The 23,545-nt window shown below is 39.3% G+C and overlaps 1 protein-coding gene and 1 non-coding gene across 9 annotated transcripts in view; both read left to right on the forward strand.

Annotated features, from left to right (window-relative positions):
- ttll5 (tubulin tyrosine ligase-like family, member 5) overlaps window positions 1-23,545 on the forward strand; it is a 117,681-nt gene that overhangs the window by 38,016 nt on the left and 56,120 nt on the right. For 7 of the 8 annotated variants that reach the window (XM_063007191.1, XM_063007194.1, XM_063007195.1 and 4 more), the window contains exons 18-28: window positions 1,028-1,119; window positions 1,463-1,525; window positions 4,290-4,435; window positions 4,620-4,761; window positions 7,892-8,009; window positions 8,933-9,079; window positions 9,244-9,338; window positions 10,664-10,788; window positions 12,100-12,873; window positions 14,727-14,908; window positions 22,647-22,768. In XM_063007191.1, coding sequence (XP_062863261.1) covers window positions 1,028-1,119; window positions 1,463-1,525; window positions 4,290-4,435; window positions 4,620-4,761; window positions 7,892-8,009; window positions 8,933-9,079; window positions 9,244-9,338; window positions 10,664-10,788; window positions 12,100-12,873; window positions 14,727-14,908; window positions 22,647-22,768 — 2,006 coding nt within the window. The remainder of the gene's footprint in view (window positions 1-1,027; window positions 1,120-1,462; window positions 1,526-4,289; window positions 4,436-4,619; window positions 4,762-7,891; window positions 8,010-8,932; window positions 9,080-9,243; window positions 9,339-10,663; window positions 10,789-12,099; window positions 12,874-14,726; window positions 14,909-22,646; window positions 22,769-23,545) is intronic. The other variant, XM_063007199.1, reaches the window with a different exon arrangement.
- Window positions 15,417-15,582, forward strand: LOC134325889 (U1 spliceosomal RNA). The gene has a single exon (XR_010014401.1). It is a non-coding gene; the product is annotated as a U1 spliceosomal RNA (small nuclear RNA).

Raw genomic sequence — 23,545 nt, forward strand, 5'->3', positions numbered from 1 at the left:
GTAAATCAATATTTAAAACCAGGTGGGAAAATATCATTACACCCTTCTTACTCTTACAATCATTAAGAGAGGAATAAACAGTTAACAAACACACTAGATAATTTCATCATTAAGAAGTGTGGCTACTTTTCTTAGTGCTCCAGAACACAACCTGTCAAGATCTCCTTTTATAAATGTGTCTACATCATGCCAAGAAGAAAGAACATCAGCAAAATGTGAAATTTGAGGGCTGTTGTAGCCTAGTGGGTAAGGTACTGGACTAGTAATCAGAAGGTTGCTGGTTCAAGCCCCACCATTGCCAGGTTGCCACTGTACAACTTGAACAAGGCCCTTAACCCTCAGTTGCTTAGACCGTGTACTGTAAGTCACTTTGGATAAAAGCGTCTGATAAATGCTGAATTTTCACTAATCTGAAGTTCCAATATTATTATTATTATTAAAAATTACATATATTTTTGCCATTTATTTCCTTACACAGTAATTTATTTAAGACTGCACAGCCAAAGCTTTTATACCAAGCTCATTACGGAAATACAGAACTGTTCACAAGAAATTCATATGGTCCGAGTTCTTTATCTATGATTTACAGTGACCATCCAGTGTCGCCACTATCAACAACACATCCAGCACAGCATGCTGATGTAACAACTGCCTTACTAAATACAAACGGGGACAAATGCATAAAATCTGTGATGATTTTATATAGTATAGCATGTGCAGGCAGTCATCACAGCATAATCCTTCCCATGTCAAATCCCAAATGACCTCACATGAGCTCTACATACAGTGCAGTATAACAGAGCTCTACAGGTTATGCAGTGCACTATACAAGTAGAACGACTATACAGAATGTGGCTACTTCTGGTTGTACTTCTGTGGCTACATCTGAAATAGTCAATTATATTGGAAAGTAGGGCTGGGTGGTATGACTCAAAAATTGTTCCATTCCATGTTTCTAGCCTTAAAATGTGCAACTTTTTTACGCTATCTTTCTAAACATTATGTTGTTGCTTTGTATTTTGATCAGTTAAAAGTTCTGAGGAGGACCCAGGAGGAGCACGAGAGGCGAGGTGGATTCGTTCGCATATTCCCCACGCCACACACTTGGGAACGCTACAGGTTAGAAAAACCAATAGCAAAGTGTTTTGACAATTATGTAGTTTTCTATTCTGACTGAGGGTTTGGGCAAACTCCGAGTGGATTGACGGTTCTGCCTTCAACAGCCAAAACAACCCTGGATTTGGGGCAAGTCTCTAAATGCCTTGAATGTGAAGCTTATCTATGGAGACCTATGGCTCAAATTTTTTACTTTACTTTGTTTTTACTGTATTATGGGTAAATTAAGTGAAGATTAATGGTAAAAATCTATTTTTCTTATTTATCTTTTGTATTTATTTATTTTTGTAGATCTTGGCTGTGATGAACTGATCCTTTTTATGCTCTGTATCTATTTTTGCCATAGTGGTTATCTGGAATACAAGACATCCATGAACTCCATGTTGGCTAATAAACTTTTCCATGAAAGGTGAGCTTTTCCACTGTGGTTAGAAATATGTCTTCAGGGAAACTTGGCTGAATTTTTGTGCTTAGCTGATATTGTGTGGGATTATAACATTTAAAGCTATATGTACATTAGTCATAGAGTTTCTGCTATTCCAGAATGTCGATGTGGCACAAAAAAAGTTAGAAAATGGAGCAAACTAATATGATTTGCTTATAATGGCACGTGAAATTGCTATTGGAGTCCCTGTGGACTTGTGAAGCAGCAGGATTGTAGGATTTGGAGTCGTATGAAGTTTAATCATTTGTTGATATAAGTTCAGGTGTTTTCCGGTGTTTTTCTTATTAAATGTGTTGACGTTTTTCTAGTCAGGAAAATCCTCTGCTAACACTCAATCTAGTTTTGAAGATTTAACCTTTTCTCTAAAGTGTTATTTATATAGGCCATAATTTAACTTGTCATTCAGTGGGAAGCTATAGCTAACATTTACAGTGCCTTGAAAAGTTATTAGGTCCTCTTAAATCATTTTTATATTTCATTACTTTATTAAAATGTGCTGGGACTGGGAAATATAAACGTAGGCAGTCGTTACGTTTCTTATCTTTATAATGCTCTGGATTGTATCAAATCAAGAAGGCTGAACAGGCCAAGTACTTTAAAGTATTAAAAAGAAAATCAAAGGAAAATATTGAGATTTAAAAATGATTTAAATCTCGTGCCATTGAAAGTTTTTTTTGATAGTCAACACTTGTGTAAGAAGTTTGTGGATCAGCTGTTTGTGACCTTTGTAACTTCTCTCAGTATGGCAGAGACTTTCTAGAATAACTTTAAATAAAGTCATTAGAGCATCTAAAACAAGTTAAGGATTTTATAGAGAAGCACACATCTTAAGGACAATAATGGTGCTGAAAATACCTCAGAGCTTATTATAGTGAACATATTAACCAAGGGTGGGTGGCTGTAGTTTAATTTGGTTCCAAATATGCTTAACAAACTGGAAGGGGGAAAACCATGTTCATGGAGCAATCATATCCAAAGTGTCACACACATCAGGAGTTTGTGTTCTAATAAACTTTATTACTAAAATAAAACTAAAATAAAACTACTAAAATTCTTAATAGTTTGTGGTATAAATAGAAGTTGGGAAATTAGACAGGTCACAGCATTTCTACTGTGAAATATGATGGTGGTAACAGGTGTAAAGGAAGCAGGTTTTACTCTACAGTGCAAGTCATTTTTCAAGAAATCCTCACTGATTCTTGAACTGGGAGGAAGGCTGTCTGACCCAAACCATATTACCCAAAGGCTGACCTGTCTTGCCAAATCAACACACATAATTAAGTAAATAAAGTCCTTAAGTGACTGAGTCAGAACCCTGATCTAAAGTGCATTGAGCACCAGTGGCATGACCTCACACTTCACTAACCTTTCAGAACTATACCAAGACTACTGGCTGTATTAAATGCCAAACATGCTTCAACCAAGTTCTAAACAGTCTGCTAAACACATATATACTAATAAAATACTAAACAAATACTTAAAATGCTAATAAAATTATTAGGGCTTTCGAAGTTAACGCGATAATAACGCATTAACGCGACCTCAATTTAACGCGATTACAAAAAATAGTGCCGTTAACGCAAATTCTAGTTCATGTTGACACTTGACTGGTAGAACAAACATTTTAATGTCGGACTTGCCACCGTTTTTCATTTGCGGTTTGTTAACATAATGTAACCGATCGTCGTAGTGATGTACTTGCTTAATAAAGAAATAAATACACGCTATATTCACAAGTTGTCGGGAGCAGAACACTTTATTACACTTAATTAACTTCTTCTTCTGTACCGAATACCGGAAAGCTGAGTCGAGCACGTTAGTTCATGAACTATGGAAGCCCCAAAGGGTCAAAACACACTCACTTCGTGTAGAAACGTCCATCAAACCATCGTCACGATACAACCACAGAAAAGTCTGTTACAATAACTACACCTTATCCCACCTAAAGCACCGCTGATCTACAATGTTTGCTGATGGAGAAATTCTAACCTACAATCTGACATTTACTGCCTAGTATGTGAGTGAATAAAACTCCCTTACAGTTTTCTCTTGTCCCAGCAGTTTTTAACATCAGTACATTTAGCATAAAATGTGTTCACCATTTTAATTGTAACATTTCACTTAAAAATCCTTGTTTTCTATAACATTTACACAGATTTTTTTAAATGTGATTAATCGCGATTAACTATATGAAATTCTGAGATTAATCGCGATTAAAAATTTTAATCGTTTGACAGCCCTAAAAATTATGTATCAATAAAATGAATCAAATTAAAGTTAATTTATGATTTTGTCATAACCTGGGATGTTACAATTTGACTAGAAACTTTTTCTCAGTAATTTACAATCATTTATTTGTGTTTATTACACATTTATATTTCTGATTTATCTATCTAAAAGTATATTATTTTAACTATTTATTTTTTTGGTTTAAAATTAGTTTGCAAACGTTTATTGTAAGTGAATGATATACACTTACTGGCCATTATTGGAACCCTATGCTTACGCTAGATGGGGCCCCCTTTGCTTTCAGATCAGCTTTAATTTTTTGTTATTGCTTCTGTTAGGTGTTAAATATTCCTTTGGGATTTTGGTCCTAAATTGGTGCTCTATTTAATTGAGATCTGGTGACTGGGGAGTTCAAGTGCCTCATAAAATAGCCACGTAGTATTAAAATAATAGCCATTTATTTTAGTGTTTTGTGTACTGTCTACCTCTTATTTCATAGAAAGAAATTAAAGCCTAATGTGCCTTTGGAGACTGAGGCCCTCATAACCTGTCATGTACTTCTGTATGAGAGAAAATTGCTCTCGTTGGAGGAAAGAAGACGCCACAGAAAGACCTGCCGTGCCACTACTGGGAGGAGAAAAACTGGTATAATTCTTTACTTTTATGCATAAAACTGATACAGAAATGAAAGGAGAGGCTTGGCCTTTTTTTATATTGTTATTACTTTGACATTGATAATGTAGCAAAGACAAACCATTTTATTCTGTTCTGGGTTGCAGTGGGTCTAAGCAAAAACTCTTATTTAAATAAATTAATTTATTGATTTTAGGAGGAAAGTCTTCACCATGTTCACACAGCAGTAAAGAGGAGGAAGCTAGTGAGTGTGAGAAGCAAGAACTACAGAAATCTACCAATCCCACCAATCCCAAAGTGGATCTTCTCATCATTCTTCAGCAGGGCTGGAATCTCAGGTCAGTGTGGGACAGTCTGAATTCTCATTCAAAGGTAGTTTAACATTAGATTGTTTTCTACAGAATGTGACAAACCCAATCGTGGTTGTTCAGGCACTCATGGTACAATGGTGAAACACGCTAGCCCACTACCACTTAGATCCGGGGTTCATCGGGGTGGCTGCACATCCTAGGCTTTGGGATGTGCACTTGTCAGTGTGCTCTCAGTCCTGGTCCCAAGCTTGAATAAAATAAGGAGGGTTGTGTCAGGAAGGGCATCTGTTGTAAAAACTGTGCCACATCAAGTATGCAGACCTAATTACGGTTAGAAAGCATTTGAATAATTTTTGTTTTGTAATTATACAGTGTAATAGCCTCAGTTAATGTGTATTTGTAACATATTACACAGAGAGAACTAGAACCCTGCCCCCCTTATTTTTATTTTGTTGTCATAGTTTTTATTTATTTATATAAAGTACAATGTTTAACACCTATACCACCATGTAAAAAAGCTTTTTTTTTCTCTGAATGCTAAACTGAGTAATCTGGCACTGACCACAAGTTGAACCTAATTAAGATGCTGTGGAGAGACCAGAAACAAGCACTTGATATCTGGGTTTGTCTAGACTACCCCAACACTTCATTTTTTTGTTAATCCTCTGGGATCTGCATTTGTGTTTATATTAACATATCATCCAGCATTACCCTTGTAGACCTAACCCTCATCCCTGACTAGGATGAAGCAGTGAAAATATTAAGGGGTCAGAGTTTATGTACGCAGTAGCTTTGCAAACATGCACAAACAAAGTGCTGCTGTGAGAATCATGCTGTGATTGACATGTGAATGGTTCTTGAGAACACATTACACTTATGAGCCAAAACTTTAGGACTACTAGCCTGTTATGCTGTGAAAACAGCTCTGACCCAGGACTTTTCACTTTTGTATGTTGAGAGGTGGATCATCATAGAGTGCATTATGGTGCTGTCTGCAGTTTCACCCACACTAGCTCCTCTGTTAGTCTGTATCAGATGCAATATTAGCATCAATAAGTCTTGGGTGCCGGACAGCGTTTTGTGACTTGTCCCTTTTCGGACCACTGCCTGTGAGCACCCCTTGCTGTTTTGTACATACTCTAACCCAGTCAACTGGTTCATCCAGGTGTTTATGCCTGATCATAACTGCTGGATTCAACACATGCACTATGAGTAACTACCATCTGCTCAAAATTTATTACATCACTGTCTCCTGACTGCGACACGCACAACTGTTATGAAACAGACATTTTTAGGGGGTGGTCCTAGGGTATTAGCTTATTATTGTATATTCCAAATTTTGCAGTTTTAACCTAGTGTTTGTATTTGAATTGTTCTACACAAATACAAAGTTCTACTTTACATTACATTTGCATCACTTAGGAGATGCTTTTATCCAAAGCGACTTATAACTGTGACAGTATACAGTGGGTGTGTTTGAAAAGCTAGTGTGCTCTCTACATAGGCAGCATTTTACGTCATCATGTGCGCGCTCCCGAGAAGGAGGCTGTTCGAAATCCTAGATGCCTTAAAATCCTCACTACTGAGGCATCTTATTATTTCAACGTTATTTTGGCTCAAGAACGAGTGAGCATCCGACGCTGCCTTGGTGATCAAGGCAATCCCAGAATTCATTGCGGGTCGGGTGCGCTTCTCTCACAGAAAAATAAACATGGCTGACGGGGCGGAGAAACGAATGGAGTTATTTTCAAACGTAAATAAAATATTACTGATTTTTAACTTGTATAAACTTGTACCGAGTGTTTTTATTTGCAAGTTCGGGCTTGTCGGGAAATGTAACCGTTATCGGTACATGAAGGAAGATGCTATATTGACGTTAGCGTGCTGTACTACCTCAGTTTATTGGTTTTAATGGCAAGCTGCTAAACACGAAATGCGAAACCTGATGGAATCGCTGTCTAAGTAGTGCGTTCGAATAATTTGCCTTATAAGTCATTGACTTATTAGAATCCTCTCTACTAAGGCAACTGCCTATGTAGACAGTAAGACAGCAAGGCAGCTCCCTAGGTTTTCGAACACACCCAGTCTAAGCAACTGACCAGGGTAGTGGTGGGGCTTGAACCAGCAACCTTCTGATTACTAGTCCAGAATCTTAACTGCTAGGCTACAACTGCCCATAAAACTTTAATACTGTTGCTAGTCCCAGTAAAGCTGGTTTTCACACACACACTTGTTGGGTCAGAGGTAATGTGAGGAAACTCAGAAATCTGACTGCCCTTATGTCATTTTTCTGCAGTACATTTTTATGTCTTTTTATGAACGATTCCATAATGTACCTCATACACAGAGGAAGTAAACCCTCCTCAATCAACCAATCATGCTGTCCGGGACTCTGATTGGACTCTGATTGGCTGTCTGGTGTAGTCAGACTGTCTTTCCTTTGTTAAGATTCAGCAGAATGTTGGAAAAGCTTGAAACCTGTTCACTCCCTCCCCATGCTGTGCAGGAGCCCTACAAAAATATTTACACCTTGTCATTTCCTACAGTGACATTAATGAATATTACGTACTCCTGTCAAAAGTGTAACAAAGACAGAACTTTGCCTTTGGCTTATGAAGCACGTAACAATTTGTAATTTGAGCCAGGAATTATAAAGACAAGTCTGAGTTTGTAGAAATTCCTCTGTGCTTGCCAAGGCTAAACGAGATGTAAGCAATTAGAATACAGTATATCATTGTTTGTGTTCGACAGCTTTTTCCAAAACAGGTTACTTCAGGACATCTAAACAGTTTGTCTGACACGCAACAAAATTGAAGTTGTTCTTTCCTGAAAAAAAAAAGGCTTAAACAAATACTTAGGTTTAAACATGCCACTGTGTATCTGTCATGTAAACTTGTTGAACAACATGATAGGAGAAGGGAATAACTAGGCATGTAGTTTGAATTTCTATGGACATACACATGCCTGGTGTATTGAATGAAGTAGCTTGCTTCTTCACCCTTTGCAATTCAGAGGGTTATAGATGTGTGATCTGCCCCTTCCTTTTTTTGTCTTATTTGTTTTTCTTTGATCTTCACATTTTATATTTAGTTTGGCTTCATTTTATACAGTCCAAAAACCTTTCCACACCTGTCTCTGTCCTTTTTCCCCTACGCAGTAAGGTGCAGGCACGCGTGGCCTTCTCCTCCTATCTCCATCGAGTCCAGATGAGGCTGCTAGAAGAGAGTAGAGCAACTACTACCTCTGCCTGGGCACAGAAAGACAGTGATCAAATGGTAAAGGCTTTGTTTTCTATTTTACACATATACACATTAACTACATTACTTTTTAAAAATCATAACATGTGCCAGTATGCTGTTTTTTTATTAATCATAAGCCCATACTTTTAATTATGTTTAGCATACATGGACAAATGTATAGAAAAGTGATGGATTAAATAATAAACATCACAATCACACAAGTACAAACACAGCTGCACACGAGTTTCATTAGTGTATTCAAAAATAAATAGCATGTCAGCTATAATAGAGCTGACCATAAGTGAACAAATCACTCTTTTAAAGAAATATATAACAAATTGCCCAAGAGGCCAAATCATGGGGGCAAAATTACAGGTACCTGAGTCATATTACAGCCAACAAACATAAAGCAGTTTTACAGAATCCTGTGCACCATATGGCACAAAAACCCTTTCTTGGTAATGCTATTGCAGGATTGCCCCCATACATACATATAATAAAATATATTTGAAATTATAATTTTATTTAAATACACTGCTTAAAAAATTAAGGGAACACTTAATCATCAGTTGTACACAAAGTCAATTAAACTTCACTCTGTCCAGGTAGGTAGCATTCATAATTGTGAATCAATTCAGGGTCAGCCTGCACTCTGACCCCAACTTCCAAACAAGCTGGGACATGTGGAAAAAGAGGGGTGGCACGGTGGCTAATTCGGTAGCACTGTCGCCTCACAGCAAGAAGATGCTGGGTTGGATCCCCAGATGGGGCGGTCCGGGTCCTTTCTGTGTGGAGTTTGCATGTTCTCCCTGTGTCTGCGTGGGTTTCCTCCAGGTGCTCCGGTTTCCTCCCAAAATCCTAATAAACAAACAATATGCGGAAAAAGAATTTTGTTGTACTGCATTCGTCTATATGTATATATGACAAATGAAGGCGTTCTTTTTTTGGTCTTTCTGCAGGAGCTGGTAATGCGCTTTCTGAAGAAAGCTGCCAGAAATCTGCAGCGGGACGTACAGGTGGGGTTGCCCAGCCGCCAGCTTTCCTTGGCTGATCGTCAACGCATACTGGCCTATCAACTGGGCGAGTTCATCCACTGCTATAAAAAGGTGATTAACACACGCTTGATCTTAGCATTGCTGTACATTGTAAGTAAAAGTGTAACTGCAGTGCCAGCTTGAATTACAGATTTTGGGATTAATTGATCATGCAGAGCCTTTTTTTTTTCTTTTACTTGCTTGTGAAGTGACTTTTTTTACATTCAATAACTTAGGAAACTGAGCAAATGCTGAAGAGTTTGGAGAAAACTCCAGATGAAGATCGATGCATCAATCCCAGTGTGTTTCAGGAGTTCATTCTGGAAGCGAGGTTGGTGTGTTGTTAAGTATGCTGATTTCCATTTTGCACTCATTACCAACATTAATAAAAAATACAGCCAAGAGTACAGGGACACCAAGCTTATTTGGCCATCTTTCCCGAACCCATTAGCATTAATAAGACATTACCATGTTGTGGGGCCATACTTGTTCTGCCACTGCACTCCCCTGCCAACAACGTTTAAAAAATGAACTAGGCGATTGGGATGGATTCTTACAATGGCTGAGAAAAAAATTAAACAAAAAACAAAAATCTGATTTACTACATTTTTAGGTATTTCCTAGAGGAAGGTATTTCACATATTTACACTAAATGTTCAAAAATATGTACCCACCTGACCATTACATTGTTGGAAATTCTATACCAAAACCATTAGCTATAATATATAGTTGCTTTTCTTCTTTAAAGCTTTAACAGGCTGTATTATTTTAAAAGACTTTTCACAAGATGCTCAGGTGTTGTGAGAACACACCACTGCGGAGTGTTTGAACCTTAGCAGAGCTACTGACCTGGCCAGGCATCCACACTAACACAATTGGCCATGTTTGAGGGATGGGAGGTCAAATGGGGTCTCTTGCCACTGTTGCTGTGATATGCGATTTTTGGGACTATTTAGCATAGCAAAGTGCTCTGTACACAATACAGCTCTGGGTGGGAAAACAACACTGCCAGGTGGTAGGAAGGCCGCAGATTGGACACGTGTTGGTGCGTGCATGTTGTGATCTCAATTGTCTTGATTAGATGGGGGTTTTGTGAAAGCAGCAGTGAATTCAAACTCAGAATTGAAAAAGTCTAGATTGGGAAAAATAAAATTCCTAATGGGATTAAGGGCAGGGTACCGGAGTTCTTTTACGCCAGTGTCTTTTTACATAAAGATGCATGTTGTTAGTATGTAAAGATAACACAAAACCCACATGGATCAAATTTAGGGCCCATATTACTGTTTGGCATCCTCTTTACTACCTGTGCTACTGTGCCACCCACATTTAACTACTTTTTTTGTATGTTCACTATCTAAACCTGCCATTGCTAGAGGTCATAGAGGTCGATGTATTTTAATATCATTTGTTTTTGAAATGGGATGTCCAACAAGCTCACTGCTTTTGGCCATATAGTGTTTTTACTTGTATGACTGCTAGATTTTACTGTAGAGTAAATTGCATACATTGTAATCCCATCTATAAACTTATCCTTCTGTGTCTGTGGGGGGAGTCAAGTTTAGAAGTCAGCAAAACCCCCCGGTTATAAATAATATTGATATATTTAAGTGCTGTGTAGTTTTTATTCAATATTCATACTGTCTTACCTGTTTGAAGTGAAAGTGGTCTAGAAGACGTCCTCACATTCTACACACAGAAGAACAAGTCCTCCAGCGTGTTTTTGGGAACCAAATGTTCGAGCGCAGACTCAGGAGAGCCAGCAAAACCTCACAGCAGGAAAAGTAATAATTTTTATTATAGACTGAAATGTGTCTGTTGGGGAAAAGACTATTGTGTTTATTTTCCTCAATATCATAACCAGTTATTTATAGCAGTTTTTAGCCCAAAACAAAACCATTTTTCATCAGTTCAGCAGATTATTTATGTTGCATATTAAAAAAATTATGATATGATATAAATAAAAATGCTTTATGATATGATATATGATGTGATATAAAGACAACAGGAGTAAACACAAAGCTTTTTAAATGATTTTTTCATTTATTGAAGTTAAAGACTTTTATCTTCCTTCCCATATAACACGTGTGGAAAAAAGTAACTGAAAAAAGTTAAACCCAATAAATAACTGGTTGTGCCACCCTTGGTAGCAAGAACTACAATCACATGTTTGTGTTCACTTGAGAAGAGTCTTTTTGGTCCAGAATTGTTTTGTATAAACTGCTTATAAAACTGTTTATTTAAGGTCTTGCCACAGCATTGCAATGGGATACATGTTAAGATTTTGGCCACTCCAAAACCTTCATTGTGTTCCTGTTGAGCCCTTCAGAGATGGACTTGCTTGTGTGATTTGGATCATTGTCCTGCTGCACAATCCAACCAATCACCTCAATCCTGACTAGAATCAAACACTTTGTGAAAATGGATAAATAAATATAAATATGTATTTAGGACAGAAAAAAAAACGGCTTAAAATACTATACACCTAAAATGCTTACAGTAGTATGCAAGCTTGATTCAGGTTAGAAGACTGGCTAGGCCATGCAAGCACATTTACCTTCTTTTGTTTTATAAACCTTGAGTTTGGAAGTATATTTATTAGAATTGTTGTCTTGATTTCTTGTGAGTAATTCACTTCCATGTAATATCACCTCTATGAGGTGTAATAGCCAAGAACCATTTACAGAGCCGCAGTCCGATATCATGATGCTCCCACCCCATCCCTTTCTTTCTTAACTTCCTTATTATTAAATTAAAAAGTTTGTTGTGTAATCTTGTGGGTTGTACTCGTCTGGGGACAAATTGTGGTTCTTTGAAATATTTACCAGCAGATTATCAAACCAGTTGTACTGACAGGGATGTCATAGCTGCTTGCTATGGCTTTTGGGGTTTTTATTTAGTTTTAATTCATTATTAAAACTGCACCTGGTTTTATTAAAATAAATGTGTTTTTTTTTTTATTTGCAGCATAATTTGTGTAAATACTAATTTATTAATTAATACTTAATTGCATGTATATATAAATTTATACTTAAATGATGTGTTCAAATATTGTTTTCCTTCCTATTGATTCTTTTTTTATGATTCTTTCCCAGCTCTATTAAATGGCAATCATAACCCTGATGCTCCGGAATCCTCAGTGACCACTGTTAGGGCCATTGGCGCAAAAAATGAGATTCAAGAGTGTACATCAAAACCTGAATCCAGCAAATCTAGTAAAACAGTTTACCAGAACAGCCACAGCAACACTATACAAAGTGGAGATCACAAATACATTGTAACTAATCACACTGGACCTTTAACCACCCTAAATACTCAGAATAATGACAGTAAAGTAAACAATACACAAGATGAAGACACTGGGAGTGAAAGACCCAATCTTACAGTTGTTGAAAATAATGACACTTCAACCCAAGCTCTCAAAGTCGGAGATGTTCAGTTCAAAACACTAAGAAGCTGCAAATCTCATGCCATTGTCCGAGGTTCCCAACACACCTCATCTTATCCTGCTGCCTTAGACTGTGAGCAGATCTACCTCCAGCAACGACTCCTAGCATCAAATCCTGAAACTCGTAAAGATCTTCAACCGCCTCGGTACGTCCAGCCTCCTCCACATGAGTCCCAAAAAATCCAGCAGACCACTTCATCATCTGTATCTGCCAGCACCCTGCAGCCTGCTCGAGTCATACGGCCATCATCAAGTTCAAATTTAACCGGACCAACGCTAAAGACGGAAGTGCTACACAGATCCCAGCATTCCCAATCAGCACAGCCCTTTATTAATGGTGTTTCGGTCAGGGCATCTAGCGGTCCCAGTGCTTCAGAAGTGTCCAGTCAGCAATTCACAAGGGCTTCTTCTGCAGGGCATGGTAAGTTACACAACTAGTATTCTACAAGTTCAGAAGATTACAATTTTTTATTTCATGTACTAATAAATTAGTAGCTAAAACATTACTTATATCTTTTACCTATGCAGTACAAATCAGGTACAAATGCAATCAAGGTCGTCAATAATAAGCTTCTCAGCTGTTGGCGACCTGCCTTCCTGCTTTATGGCTGCTGCATACTCCAGATCTGACCAGAGTCCCCTTACTAGTTTTTTTTTCTATTTATTTATGCATTTCCTCCCCATTTTTCTCCCAATTTAGTGTAGTCAATTTGTCTTCCACTGCTGGGGGATCCCTGATTGCCTTCGAGGATGATATATTTTCTTCTCACGCCGTCTCCGATCCATGTGCAGTCCTAGTGGACCCCTTTTCACACTCTGCACAGGTGCCTCTATTTGCTAATCAGGGTCCCTGCACAGCATTTGAAGACCCCACCCACATAGTCCGGCCTTCCTGCCCCAGCAGACACTGTGGCATGCCAATTTTGCCCGCTAGATGATGCCCAGCCGACTGGTGACAACACAGAGTTTCAAACCAAGAAGTTTAGAATCACTGTGCTGGTGTGCTAGTGGAACATCCCGCTGTGCCATCTGGGCAGTTTTTTTTAATATATATATACAGGTATATATATATATATTTCAAATTCATTCTTCCTGTTTCAAACCCTTTGTATTGCTTTGCTGCTCTAACCATGTCTTAAACATGCAGTAGATAAGACTATTGTGTTTTAATTTGGCAACATTGGAAGGTTTTTGAGTATGAACTGCTTGTTTAAGATTTTGCCACAGCATTGCAGTGGGATTCGTGTTAGGACTTCGGCCACTCCAAAACCTAGACGCTGCTTTTCCAGCGACACGAAGGTTAAAACCCATCTCTGAGATTTGAGCCTGGATTTCTGTGTTGGTGAGCTACTACATTAGACTTCTGCACCGGCTAAGCTCCCAAACTGTGACGAATCTAAGCTAACATTACATATTAGTAAACAAAGTGCCAGTCTGCTATCATGGGCTAGCAGAGGCATACAGTGCTAAAGGCTTTGCCAATGTACATCATTCCACAATTAGAAAGACACTGGGCAAAATGGCAGCCATGAGAGTGTGTCAAGTCACAAAATATTGCTGATCAAAAAGAACACAAGACTCATCTTGCATTTGCCAAAAACATCTAGATGACCTTCTAGAGGACTTGTGGTATAATGTTCTGTGGACTGATGAGTCCAGGGTGAAACTTTGTAGAAGACATGGGTCCCACTACATCTGACATTAAGCTAACACCTTTTTCCATCATCAAGAACAGTCAGTCATGGTGGGAGTAGTGTGATTATCTGGGCCGCTTTTTTTCTACAGGACTTCGGAGACTTGTCATACTTGATGCAACCATGAATTCTGCTCTCGATCAAATAATCTGGGGCAGCTGTAGCCTAGTGCAAGGTTCTGGTTCAGTAATCGGTAGGTTGCCGGTTCAAGCCCCACCACTGCCAGGTTGCCGCTGTTGGGCCCTTGAGCAAAGACCCCTAACCCTCAATTGCTTAGGTTGTATACTGTCACAACTAAGTCGCTTTGGATAAAAGCATCCACTAAATGCTGAAAATGTAAATAATCCTGAATCCCCTCCCCTTCAGACATAGCCAATCATGTCTGTAACTGTATGCCCAATGGGCTAACAACACAGCTGGGATTCAAACCCTATATCCTAGTGATAGTGGGCTAGCATATTTTACCACAGCACCATCCGAGCACCTATTATTTATTCTGCCTAGATTATGTAATGGTTTATAGGCAGTCAATAGCAAATGACTGTATATTGAATATTTATTATATTTGTATGTTTTTCAGTAACTCAAAAGGTCAGTAAGTTCAGACCTGCTTCAGCTGGAGTGCTTAAGGAACAAGGTTCACTAGCGGCTCAGGCTCAGTCCAACCAGCAGGCCATCGTCACTGCCCTGAAGAAACTGGTGGAGAAACAAGCAGCTCGTCAGTACAGCACCTCCAGCCACATTAGCCTGCTAACACAACATGTGAGTGTCTGTTTAATTTGAGCTAATATTCCTTATCAGGGTGTTTCATGTCTCATTTTCCAATGAAACGTGCTGTTTTTTTTATGAAAATGAGACATGTACTCTGCAGTATTTTCTCTCTTTTTTGTTTTAAACTCAAAGCTGGCTTTATTGGCATGACGAATAAGGACATTTGTATTGCCAAAGCTTAATTACAGTTTTAGGAAAAAGAATGAAAAGTAGAAGATGAAAGAAAAAATCACAATAAAATAGTACAATGGGTGTGAGCTCTCTGCATAGACAGCATTTTACGTCATCCTACCCGCGTTCCCGAGAAGGCTGTTCGAATTCTTAGATGCCTTGAAATGCTGCCTAGTAAGGCACCTTAAATTTGAGCTGTATTTTGACTGAATAACGAGGAAGCATCTGACGCTTCCTTAGCGGTAAAGGCAATCCCAGCATTCAGTGCGGCACAACTTTTCTCACAAAAAAAATGACATTTTTAACATTTTTAAATTTAAATAAATAAATACTTACCTGGCAGGGGCGAGACCATGATCAAGAAGGTGGTTCACCCAGGGTGAGGCTCAGCCATTGCTCCCCCCGGTTGTGCTGACCCCTGCGAATTCCCCAAATGTGGGAATCTCGACTGCATCAATTTTGATAGTGGGGGACTGCGTTCACACTCTCCCCGGTTTAGGGACAGTGGTAGCCTAGTGGGTAGAGCTTTGAGCTATCAACTGAAAGGTTGACGGTTCGAAATCCTAGCTCTGCTATGCAGCCACTTTTGGGCCCTTGAGCAAGGCCCTTAACCCTCTCTGCTCCAGGGGCACCGTATGATGGCTGACCTTGCGCTCTGACCCCAGCTTCTAAACAAGCTGGGATATGCGAAGAAAGAATTTCATTGTACTGTACATATGTATATGTATATATGACAAATAAAGACATTCTATTCTATAAATACGTGAATTATTGGTTTGAATGACCTGAGGCTAACTGTGTTAGCTTAGTAAGCAAAAACTGATGTAAACGCTGTAATCACTGTCCAAGTAGTGCGTTCGAATAACCTGACTTATAAGTCGATGTCTTATTAGAATCCTCTCTACTGAGGCAGCTGCCTATGTAGGCAGTAGACAGCAAGGCAGCTCACTAGGTTTTCAAACACATCCAATATATACAAAATAGTTACATATATGTAAACATAAAATAAGATAATAATAAAAAAATAGTAACTATAAAAATGGTAACTGTGACAGTAATATTTTATGTAGGTAGTAATGAGAATAAAACTTCATAATGTGTGTGTGACATGGTCACCCACTGTCCCTGAGCTGGTGGCAGGTGTGTGTGGAGTGCTGCTAGTGTGTAGCCCTCTGTGCTCCCGTAGCATGAAGCTAACATTCTCAGTCATTGAAAGTCCCATTCCAAATCTATGACCAATCATTTGGAATTAATTAATCAATAAGAGCCTATTTTGGGGACAGTGGTAGCCTAGTGGGTAGGGATTTGGACTATCAACTGAAAGGTTGAGAGTTCGAATCCCAGCTCTGCCATGCAGCCACTGTTAGGCCCTTGAGCAAGGCCCTTAAACATCTTTGCTCCAGGGGTGCCGTACAATGGCTGACCCTGTGCTCTGACCCCAGCTTTCAAAAAAAAAACAACAATCTGAGATATGTGAAGAAAGAATTTCGTTGTACTGTACACCTGTATATGTATATATGACAAATAAAGGCGTTCTATTCTAAGGCATTCCAGCTCAAACCCAAGTACACATCATTTTTATTGCTTATTTTTTGTACAGTTTATTTTATTGGTACTCTTACTCAGTGAAATCACAGAGACTTTAGGGGATGTACTGTAGGATTCAGTCTGGTAGTTGGCTGAGTCACTGAAGGATAGAAAGTCGGCAGCTTTGTGTGAGGTCTCATTATCAGATGCTCTACAGGGAGGTGCTTTGTGTTGATATTTAACAGGCTGCCTGCTTTTTCTGAGTAATTGATGCTTATAAATAAAAGAATGTGGCAAATTGGCACCAAGTGGGGCAGTACAAGGTCTATGGGCATTGCCTTCTTTTTACACTTCTATCATTTTGCCCTTAAGCTTACAGACTGAGCTGCCTTCTGATTCCCTCTCTTCCTTTCTCCACTTTGTAATGTGATTAGACCACACAGATTGTGTATTCTCTTACTCCCTTTCTCCTCCACTCCAGTGTATATTGTTGCATTAGAAGGTGCTTACTTTGTTTACCATAGAGTTCATTTGGTTCCTGGTGGAGACGTTACTCTCGAGCTTGGAGTTTAATAGGTTGGACAAACACATGAGGAAATGTTTGCCTGCTTTTCTTTGCGATTTGGAATCAAACCACTTTGTAATACTGTACGTATTAGGACAGTGCAGCTGAATCGTGTATTCCAGCATAGAAAGGAACTACAAAACTAAAGATTATCAACAGAAACAACTGCTAATCTTTAACCACACATAGCTTGAATGTATTTGCAAAGTATCAGAACACAATTGCATGGTTGGAGTCATTCCAACTGATGAGCTCTGTTACAACTAATGAAGATATCACGGTCACATGACTAAAGTGTTTACTGTAATCTAAATGAGCCTGCCAAAGACTTATAAGAGTTACAAATGTAGTGATCTAAGTACATCCTCAGGATGACTCGGTGGGTAGCACTGTCACCTCACAGCGAAAAGGTCCTGGGTTCGATTCATAGGTGGAGTGGTCCAGGACCTTTCTGTGTGGCATTTGCAGGTTCTCACTATGTCTGTGTGGGTTTCCTCCAGTATCTCTGGTTTCCCCCCACAGTCCAAAAACATACAAGTGAGGTGAATTAGAGATACAAAATTGTCCATGATTGTGTTTGACATTTGAACTTGTGAACTGATGAATCTTGAATGTAACCATGTAAAACATGACGTTAAAACCCTAATAAATAATAAATAAAATACTTTAGTCTAGTTGAGCCTGCCAGAGACATAAGAGTTACAAATACAGTGATCTAAGTGCATTTTCTATTTCGTTAATTGTTTTTATAAATTAAAGACATTTATGAGGTTTGTTTTGTGTGTTGTGACTGCTTGGTCAAAGTGATTTGCTATTGCTTTTATTAGTGTGTTGCATCAAGTTATTTACACATTTATGGCCTTTAGCAGATGCTTTTTATCAAACTGACTTACAATTGGGACTTAATTTAATTCATTAACCACTGTGCAAACAACCATAAACTTATACTCTGTTGCTGTTTCTATTTAGCTGTGCATACATTGCCGTGCCAAAAAATCACAAATCCAAACACCCAGCTCAGGAAAAAAAATCAGTTCTACAATGTTGTCTTGATGGTTTTGTGTTGGTACAGAACAGTGTCATTTTCATTAATGCCTTTCATCCTATTAGTCACACCTGAGCATTGTATGGCCCGCGGCCACATCCGGCCCTTTGGCTGTCCACAACCGACCCGCATAAGGTCAGTGGCAATTAAAAATCAGACGTAAATAAATGTACATCACACATGCAATACAACAGGATTGTTTTTATTTTGATAGGGCCGCTATTTCTTTACATTTACGTAAGTTTCAATGATAATGTGTGAGTGTATCCAGCTTCACCGTAATGTGTTGGCGAATAGAACTGAGTGTGATTGATAGAGACGGTTGAGTTTTAACCAGACATGAACTTATAAGTGTTTATTTACTGAAGTCAGATGTACAATGCTGTTCAAGGATCACAATTTAGGGTTCAAATCGCCATTACGGTAATAAACACTGAGAAATACAAGAATGCTGCAGAGAGTCACATCTGAAGCTTTGCATGTAAATGCAAAAGCAACAAGGACTTTTTATTACATTTTACACGTCCAGTACTGGAGCAGTCAAGAATCAGCTTTATGATTTCCAAAAAGAATATCCAACAATAACAAATGACTGAAAAAAAAAAAAACAGTGAAAGGGGTAATTAAAAAATAGCAATAGCACTTTGTGTATAGTTTATTTAAAACATACACATTTTGTTCACATCTATTTTTGAAAAAGTTTAAGTTATGATTAAATAGTTAAATAATGTTGATGTTTTGACTATGCCTGCTTCTCATGTTCATTGCCTGATTGTAACATCTACTCTTAACAGTAACAGCTTATCAAAACTGTACAGTTTACTCCTTTTTTCTAAAGAGATCCAACTAATATTGAGCAGAATTAAGTTCAGCCTGTTGGTCCGGCCCTCCACAGCAGTCCCAGTTTCTTATGTGGCCCCTTGCAGAATTTAATTGCCCACCCCTGCTATTAGTGGTCAATACAGTGCAAAAATTGAATCCTACAGTTCTACATGTGTCCCCGTTGACCTTCCTGATCATGAAGTTCAACCTCAGGTCTTTCAGTTCATCTTTAAATATAAACACAATGCAGCCAGCTTATCAACATTTCTGTTTTAGCTCGCTGTATTAAACCCCAAATATAGAAAAGCATGCAGCAACCAGCTCTCTGTTCTGCTGGTTGGTATTTTTACCCAGGAGAATAATAGTAGTAAGATATTTCATTCATACAGCATGAAGTCTTTTTGGCTGCAGTAAGGCTATATTTTCACAGGCTGGCCTTAAAACGATGTCGTTTCCAGTATTAAGTACATAATTTGCTTGGAATTTGCCTGTGTTTTATGCCAGAAATGAACATTTAGGGGTCTGGATGAGACACATTCTTTGCGTTCTTTGACCCAAGTCTAGCAGCATATATTTAGCTTTTACAGTTAAGTCATTACTAGAGGTCGGTCGTCATCTCTGGCATGTTTGTAATAGGGCTGAGATATGACTGCAGTTTCCTTTAGTTTGCACTGTAAACATGGTGCTATGAAGTGGCATTCTAATTAGAGAGCCACAGAACAGTTTAATCCAAACACAGAGGATTTATGTGGCCATATTTTGAATTTGTATGATTTAGAACATGATGATGTCTGCAAGTTCATTTCTTTTTGCTTTGTAACATTATAGGCCATGCAGGTGTTGGTGTAAATACTTTTTTTCTTCAAGGTAGAGACTGTAAGAAATGAACCTGCTAAAGTTTTACACAATGTAATCCAATCATCCAACTTGACAGTATAGTATTATAAAAATAAAGTGGGATTGCCGTCCTGTCCGGGTGTGTTAGTGCATTGTACCTAATGATTACAGGGAAACCGGACCCACCGCAGAACTGACCAGGATAAAGCAGTGGTTAAAAACACACGCTGGAACACCAGAGCTGGGATCTCATACATAGTATCGAGTCTCAGCTCTTCCTGTCGGCTGGGCTGAGCAATCACATGAACAACGATTGGCCTGTTGTTCAGATAGGGGTGGGATATTAAAGCCGGATAGGGACTCTCTCATACCTAATGCAATTACGACCTCTGCAGGTTGATTGATGGCGCCTGCACAGAGACGGGAAAAGAGTACGGTTCAGGGTGTGTGTCTCCGTACACAGTGCTGATCCGCACTGCACTCGTCAAAGTGTAGGTGAGAAAATGCATATGGCTGCTGCCCACGTGTCGGAGGGGGTATGGGTTAGCTTTGTTCTCCTCAATCAGAGCGGGGATCGGCATTGGTGGAGAAGGAAGCATGACTTAATCGGGCAATTGGACACGCTTAAAGGGAGAAAAAGGGGAGAAAATGCATAAACAAAAAAACATCTGTGAAATACAATTCGTTCTATTGGTGCTAATAAGCCAGTATGATTTCATATGAGAAATATGGGTGTTTAAGTCTTCTTAGACAGTCTGGTCAGCCTGTTGTATATAGGTGGCACTGTGTTTAAAATCTATCAACAAGTGATAGCAGATCTTTAACAGATACATAAAAAACAGTGATGTTCCTTCACAAAAACTCAAAAAGGCCTGGTTGTTCTCTGACAAATCTTGCATTCATTTAAACACCTGTCGCTAAGGAATGCTTGACATTTCCCTTTCTCCTGCATGACAAGCAGACAAACTGCTAAGCTGTCCACCTGCCTGGAAACTCAACCCCAAACTCTGAAAATAAACAGCTTCGTCAGCTCTGAAGCAGCACGAAGAGCAAAACATGTAAAGCACCGCAGTTCAGCACATCCTGAAAAAGTCTTCTGCTTGTGGAATCTGGAAGCTTTCTATTAGCTCTTTAATCCATCCGGTATCCTAATTGCTGCAGTTTATTTTACATCCTTTTCCCATGTTGTGGTCCAGTGATTTTGATGACCCTGGGGTTTGTTTACAGTCTATGTGTTAGTGATTAGAGTGGGAAACAGACAAAGACTTGTATAATTACATCCTCCTTGGAACTAAGAAGTAGCTGTGTGTAAAATTACTCATTTCCACCGAATGCCTGATGTCCTTTGAATAACCTACTGGAATATTGAAAAAAGCGAAAGCCTGTTTGTATAGCAAAAGACGGCTTCAAAAATCTGCACGAATACTCAAACACATTCGTAGTAACCAGCCATGATGACATAAAGGCCTGAAAAAGTACAGTTCCATTATTAATCTCTTAAACTTCACCCATCTGCTAGGGGTTAAAAAAATGAGTTCTTTAGCCGCTCAGGTGGCGCAGCGGTAAAACACACGCTGTTCACCACAGCTGAGATCTCTAATACATCATATTGAATCTCGGCTCTGCCTTGCCGGCTGAGGCGGAGTGGCTACATGAACAACGATTGGCCTGTTGTTCAGATAAGGGGCGGGATTAAGCCGGATGGGGACTCTCTCTCAGACTAGTGCGATTACGACCTTTGCTGGCTGGTTGGTGGCACCTGCACGGAGATGGGGAAGGAGTGCGGTAGAGGGTGTGGCCCGCCGTACACAGCACTGTACCACACTGCACTTGTCAAGTGTAGGTGATAAGATATTCGATTGCTGTGCACGTGTCGGAGGGGGCGTGGAGCAGCCTCGTCCTCCCCAATCAGGAGCAGGGACCAGCATTAGTGAGAGGATGATTGACTGGTAGAAATTGGATGCGCTAAAGTGGGAGAAAAATGGGTAAAATAAAATGAGTTCTTTATATATACGAGGTATCGAGGTATACGAGGGCAGGAGGAGTAGTCATTGGTAATGTCTGAGAGACTTATAGTCTGGATTTAGCGCCATCTTTTCACCTTTTTGGACACAAAGAAGCTTTAAGGGGAAGAAGATTTTTATGTGATGATGATGTGAAAGCAGCAGGCGGCACGGTGGCTAAGTGGGTAGCACTGTCGCCTTACAGCAAGAAAGTCCTGGGTTCGATCCCCAGGTGGAGCGGTCCAGGTCCTTTCTCTGCAGAGTTTGCATGTTCTCCCTGTGTATGCGTGGGTTTGAGACACTGAATTGTATTATAGGTACCTAGCCACTAGGCTGCATAAACCAGTGCATTGTAGTGCCGGTCCCAAGCCCGGATATATAGGGAGGGTTGTGTCAGGAAGGGCATCCGACGTAAAAACTGTACCAAATCAATAATGCCGATCACGATCCACCAGCGACCCCTGACGGAAACAGCCGAGGAAATAGAGAGGGTGAGAAAGCAGCGGTTCATTAGTGGCTATGCGCTCAGTATGAGTATGCACTCATTTTTGCTAATGGTAGTATGCTGTGAAAAATGCATCGTGATGCATAATGTGAGCTTTGTGTTAAAAAACTTTTTACCTCCAAACAGCTATCTCAGCATGTTTTCCCATTCAAAATAAACATAGTGGAAACTCGTCTTTTAAAACGCATTTCAGTATAAGACTACATACATGTTTTGTTTCAGTTCATTCCATTTCTGCTGTTTGTACTTTTCAGCTGACCAATCTGAACTTGGCTAATGGCGTTTTTAGCAGAGGGACACTCGGCCCGATCCCTGTTGTTCAACCTGACACAACAAGGACTCAGCAGTCAGCCCTGAATCCCTCTGCTACTTTGAGGTGAGCAAACATTTATGTGTTTTTGTATGAATACTCCCTGCTAATCCACACAGCACACTGTGTGTATGTAATGTTTGTTGTACAACTTACCTCACAGTCCATTAAAGTTGTAGATGTTGGTTCAGGTCTTTTATGGGATTTTGATAAGTAGAAACCACTGTGCTACACACCACTGTAATGGAGCATTAAACCAGCGGTGGTTTTGGTGCTGTTACAGCATGTTTATGTATTTTGACTATTACTACGACAGCAGTGTTTTGGACTAATGTGTCTGGAAGTTAACAAAGGCTAAGTGTTACAGCTTAGTTCTAGTGTGTCTTCTGTGTTCCATGCTAAATGCTGCGATCTGAGTGAAGCGATTGTGGCAGCATTATGTTTTCATGGCAACATAATGCTAGAATTTGTAATACAACAGCCTTTAGAATTACAAAATGTCCTTTTTATTTGGGGATCATGTACAAAAATTTGCTTTCGTTTGCTTTACTCTTTGTTGATGCTATAACAGTCTTTTTAATGAGTTTCAGCTCTTAGATAACAGTCCATTATCCTGTCATGTCTGGTATCAGGTTGTGTATTTAACCACTAATGAAGTACATTTACATTTTCGGCATTTAGCAGAAGCCTTCCAAAGCGACTTACGATACTGTGACGGTATACAGTCTGAGCTATTGAGGGTTAAGGGCCTTGCTCAAGGGCCCAACAGCAGCAACCGGGCAGTGGTGGGGCTTGAACCAGCGACCTTCTGATTACTACTCCAGTACCTTAACCATTAGGCTA

The sequence above is a fragment of the Trichomycterus rosablanca genome, chromosome 13, assembly GCF_030014385.1.
Source record: "Trichomycterus rosablanca isolate fTriRos1 chromosome 13, fTriRos1.hap1, whole genome shotgun sequence".
Classification (NCBI taxonomy): domain Eukaryota; kingdom Metazoa; phylum Chordata; class Actinopteri; order Siluriformes; family Trichomycteridae; genus Trichomycterus; species Trichomycterus rosablanca.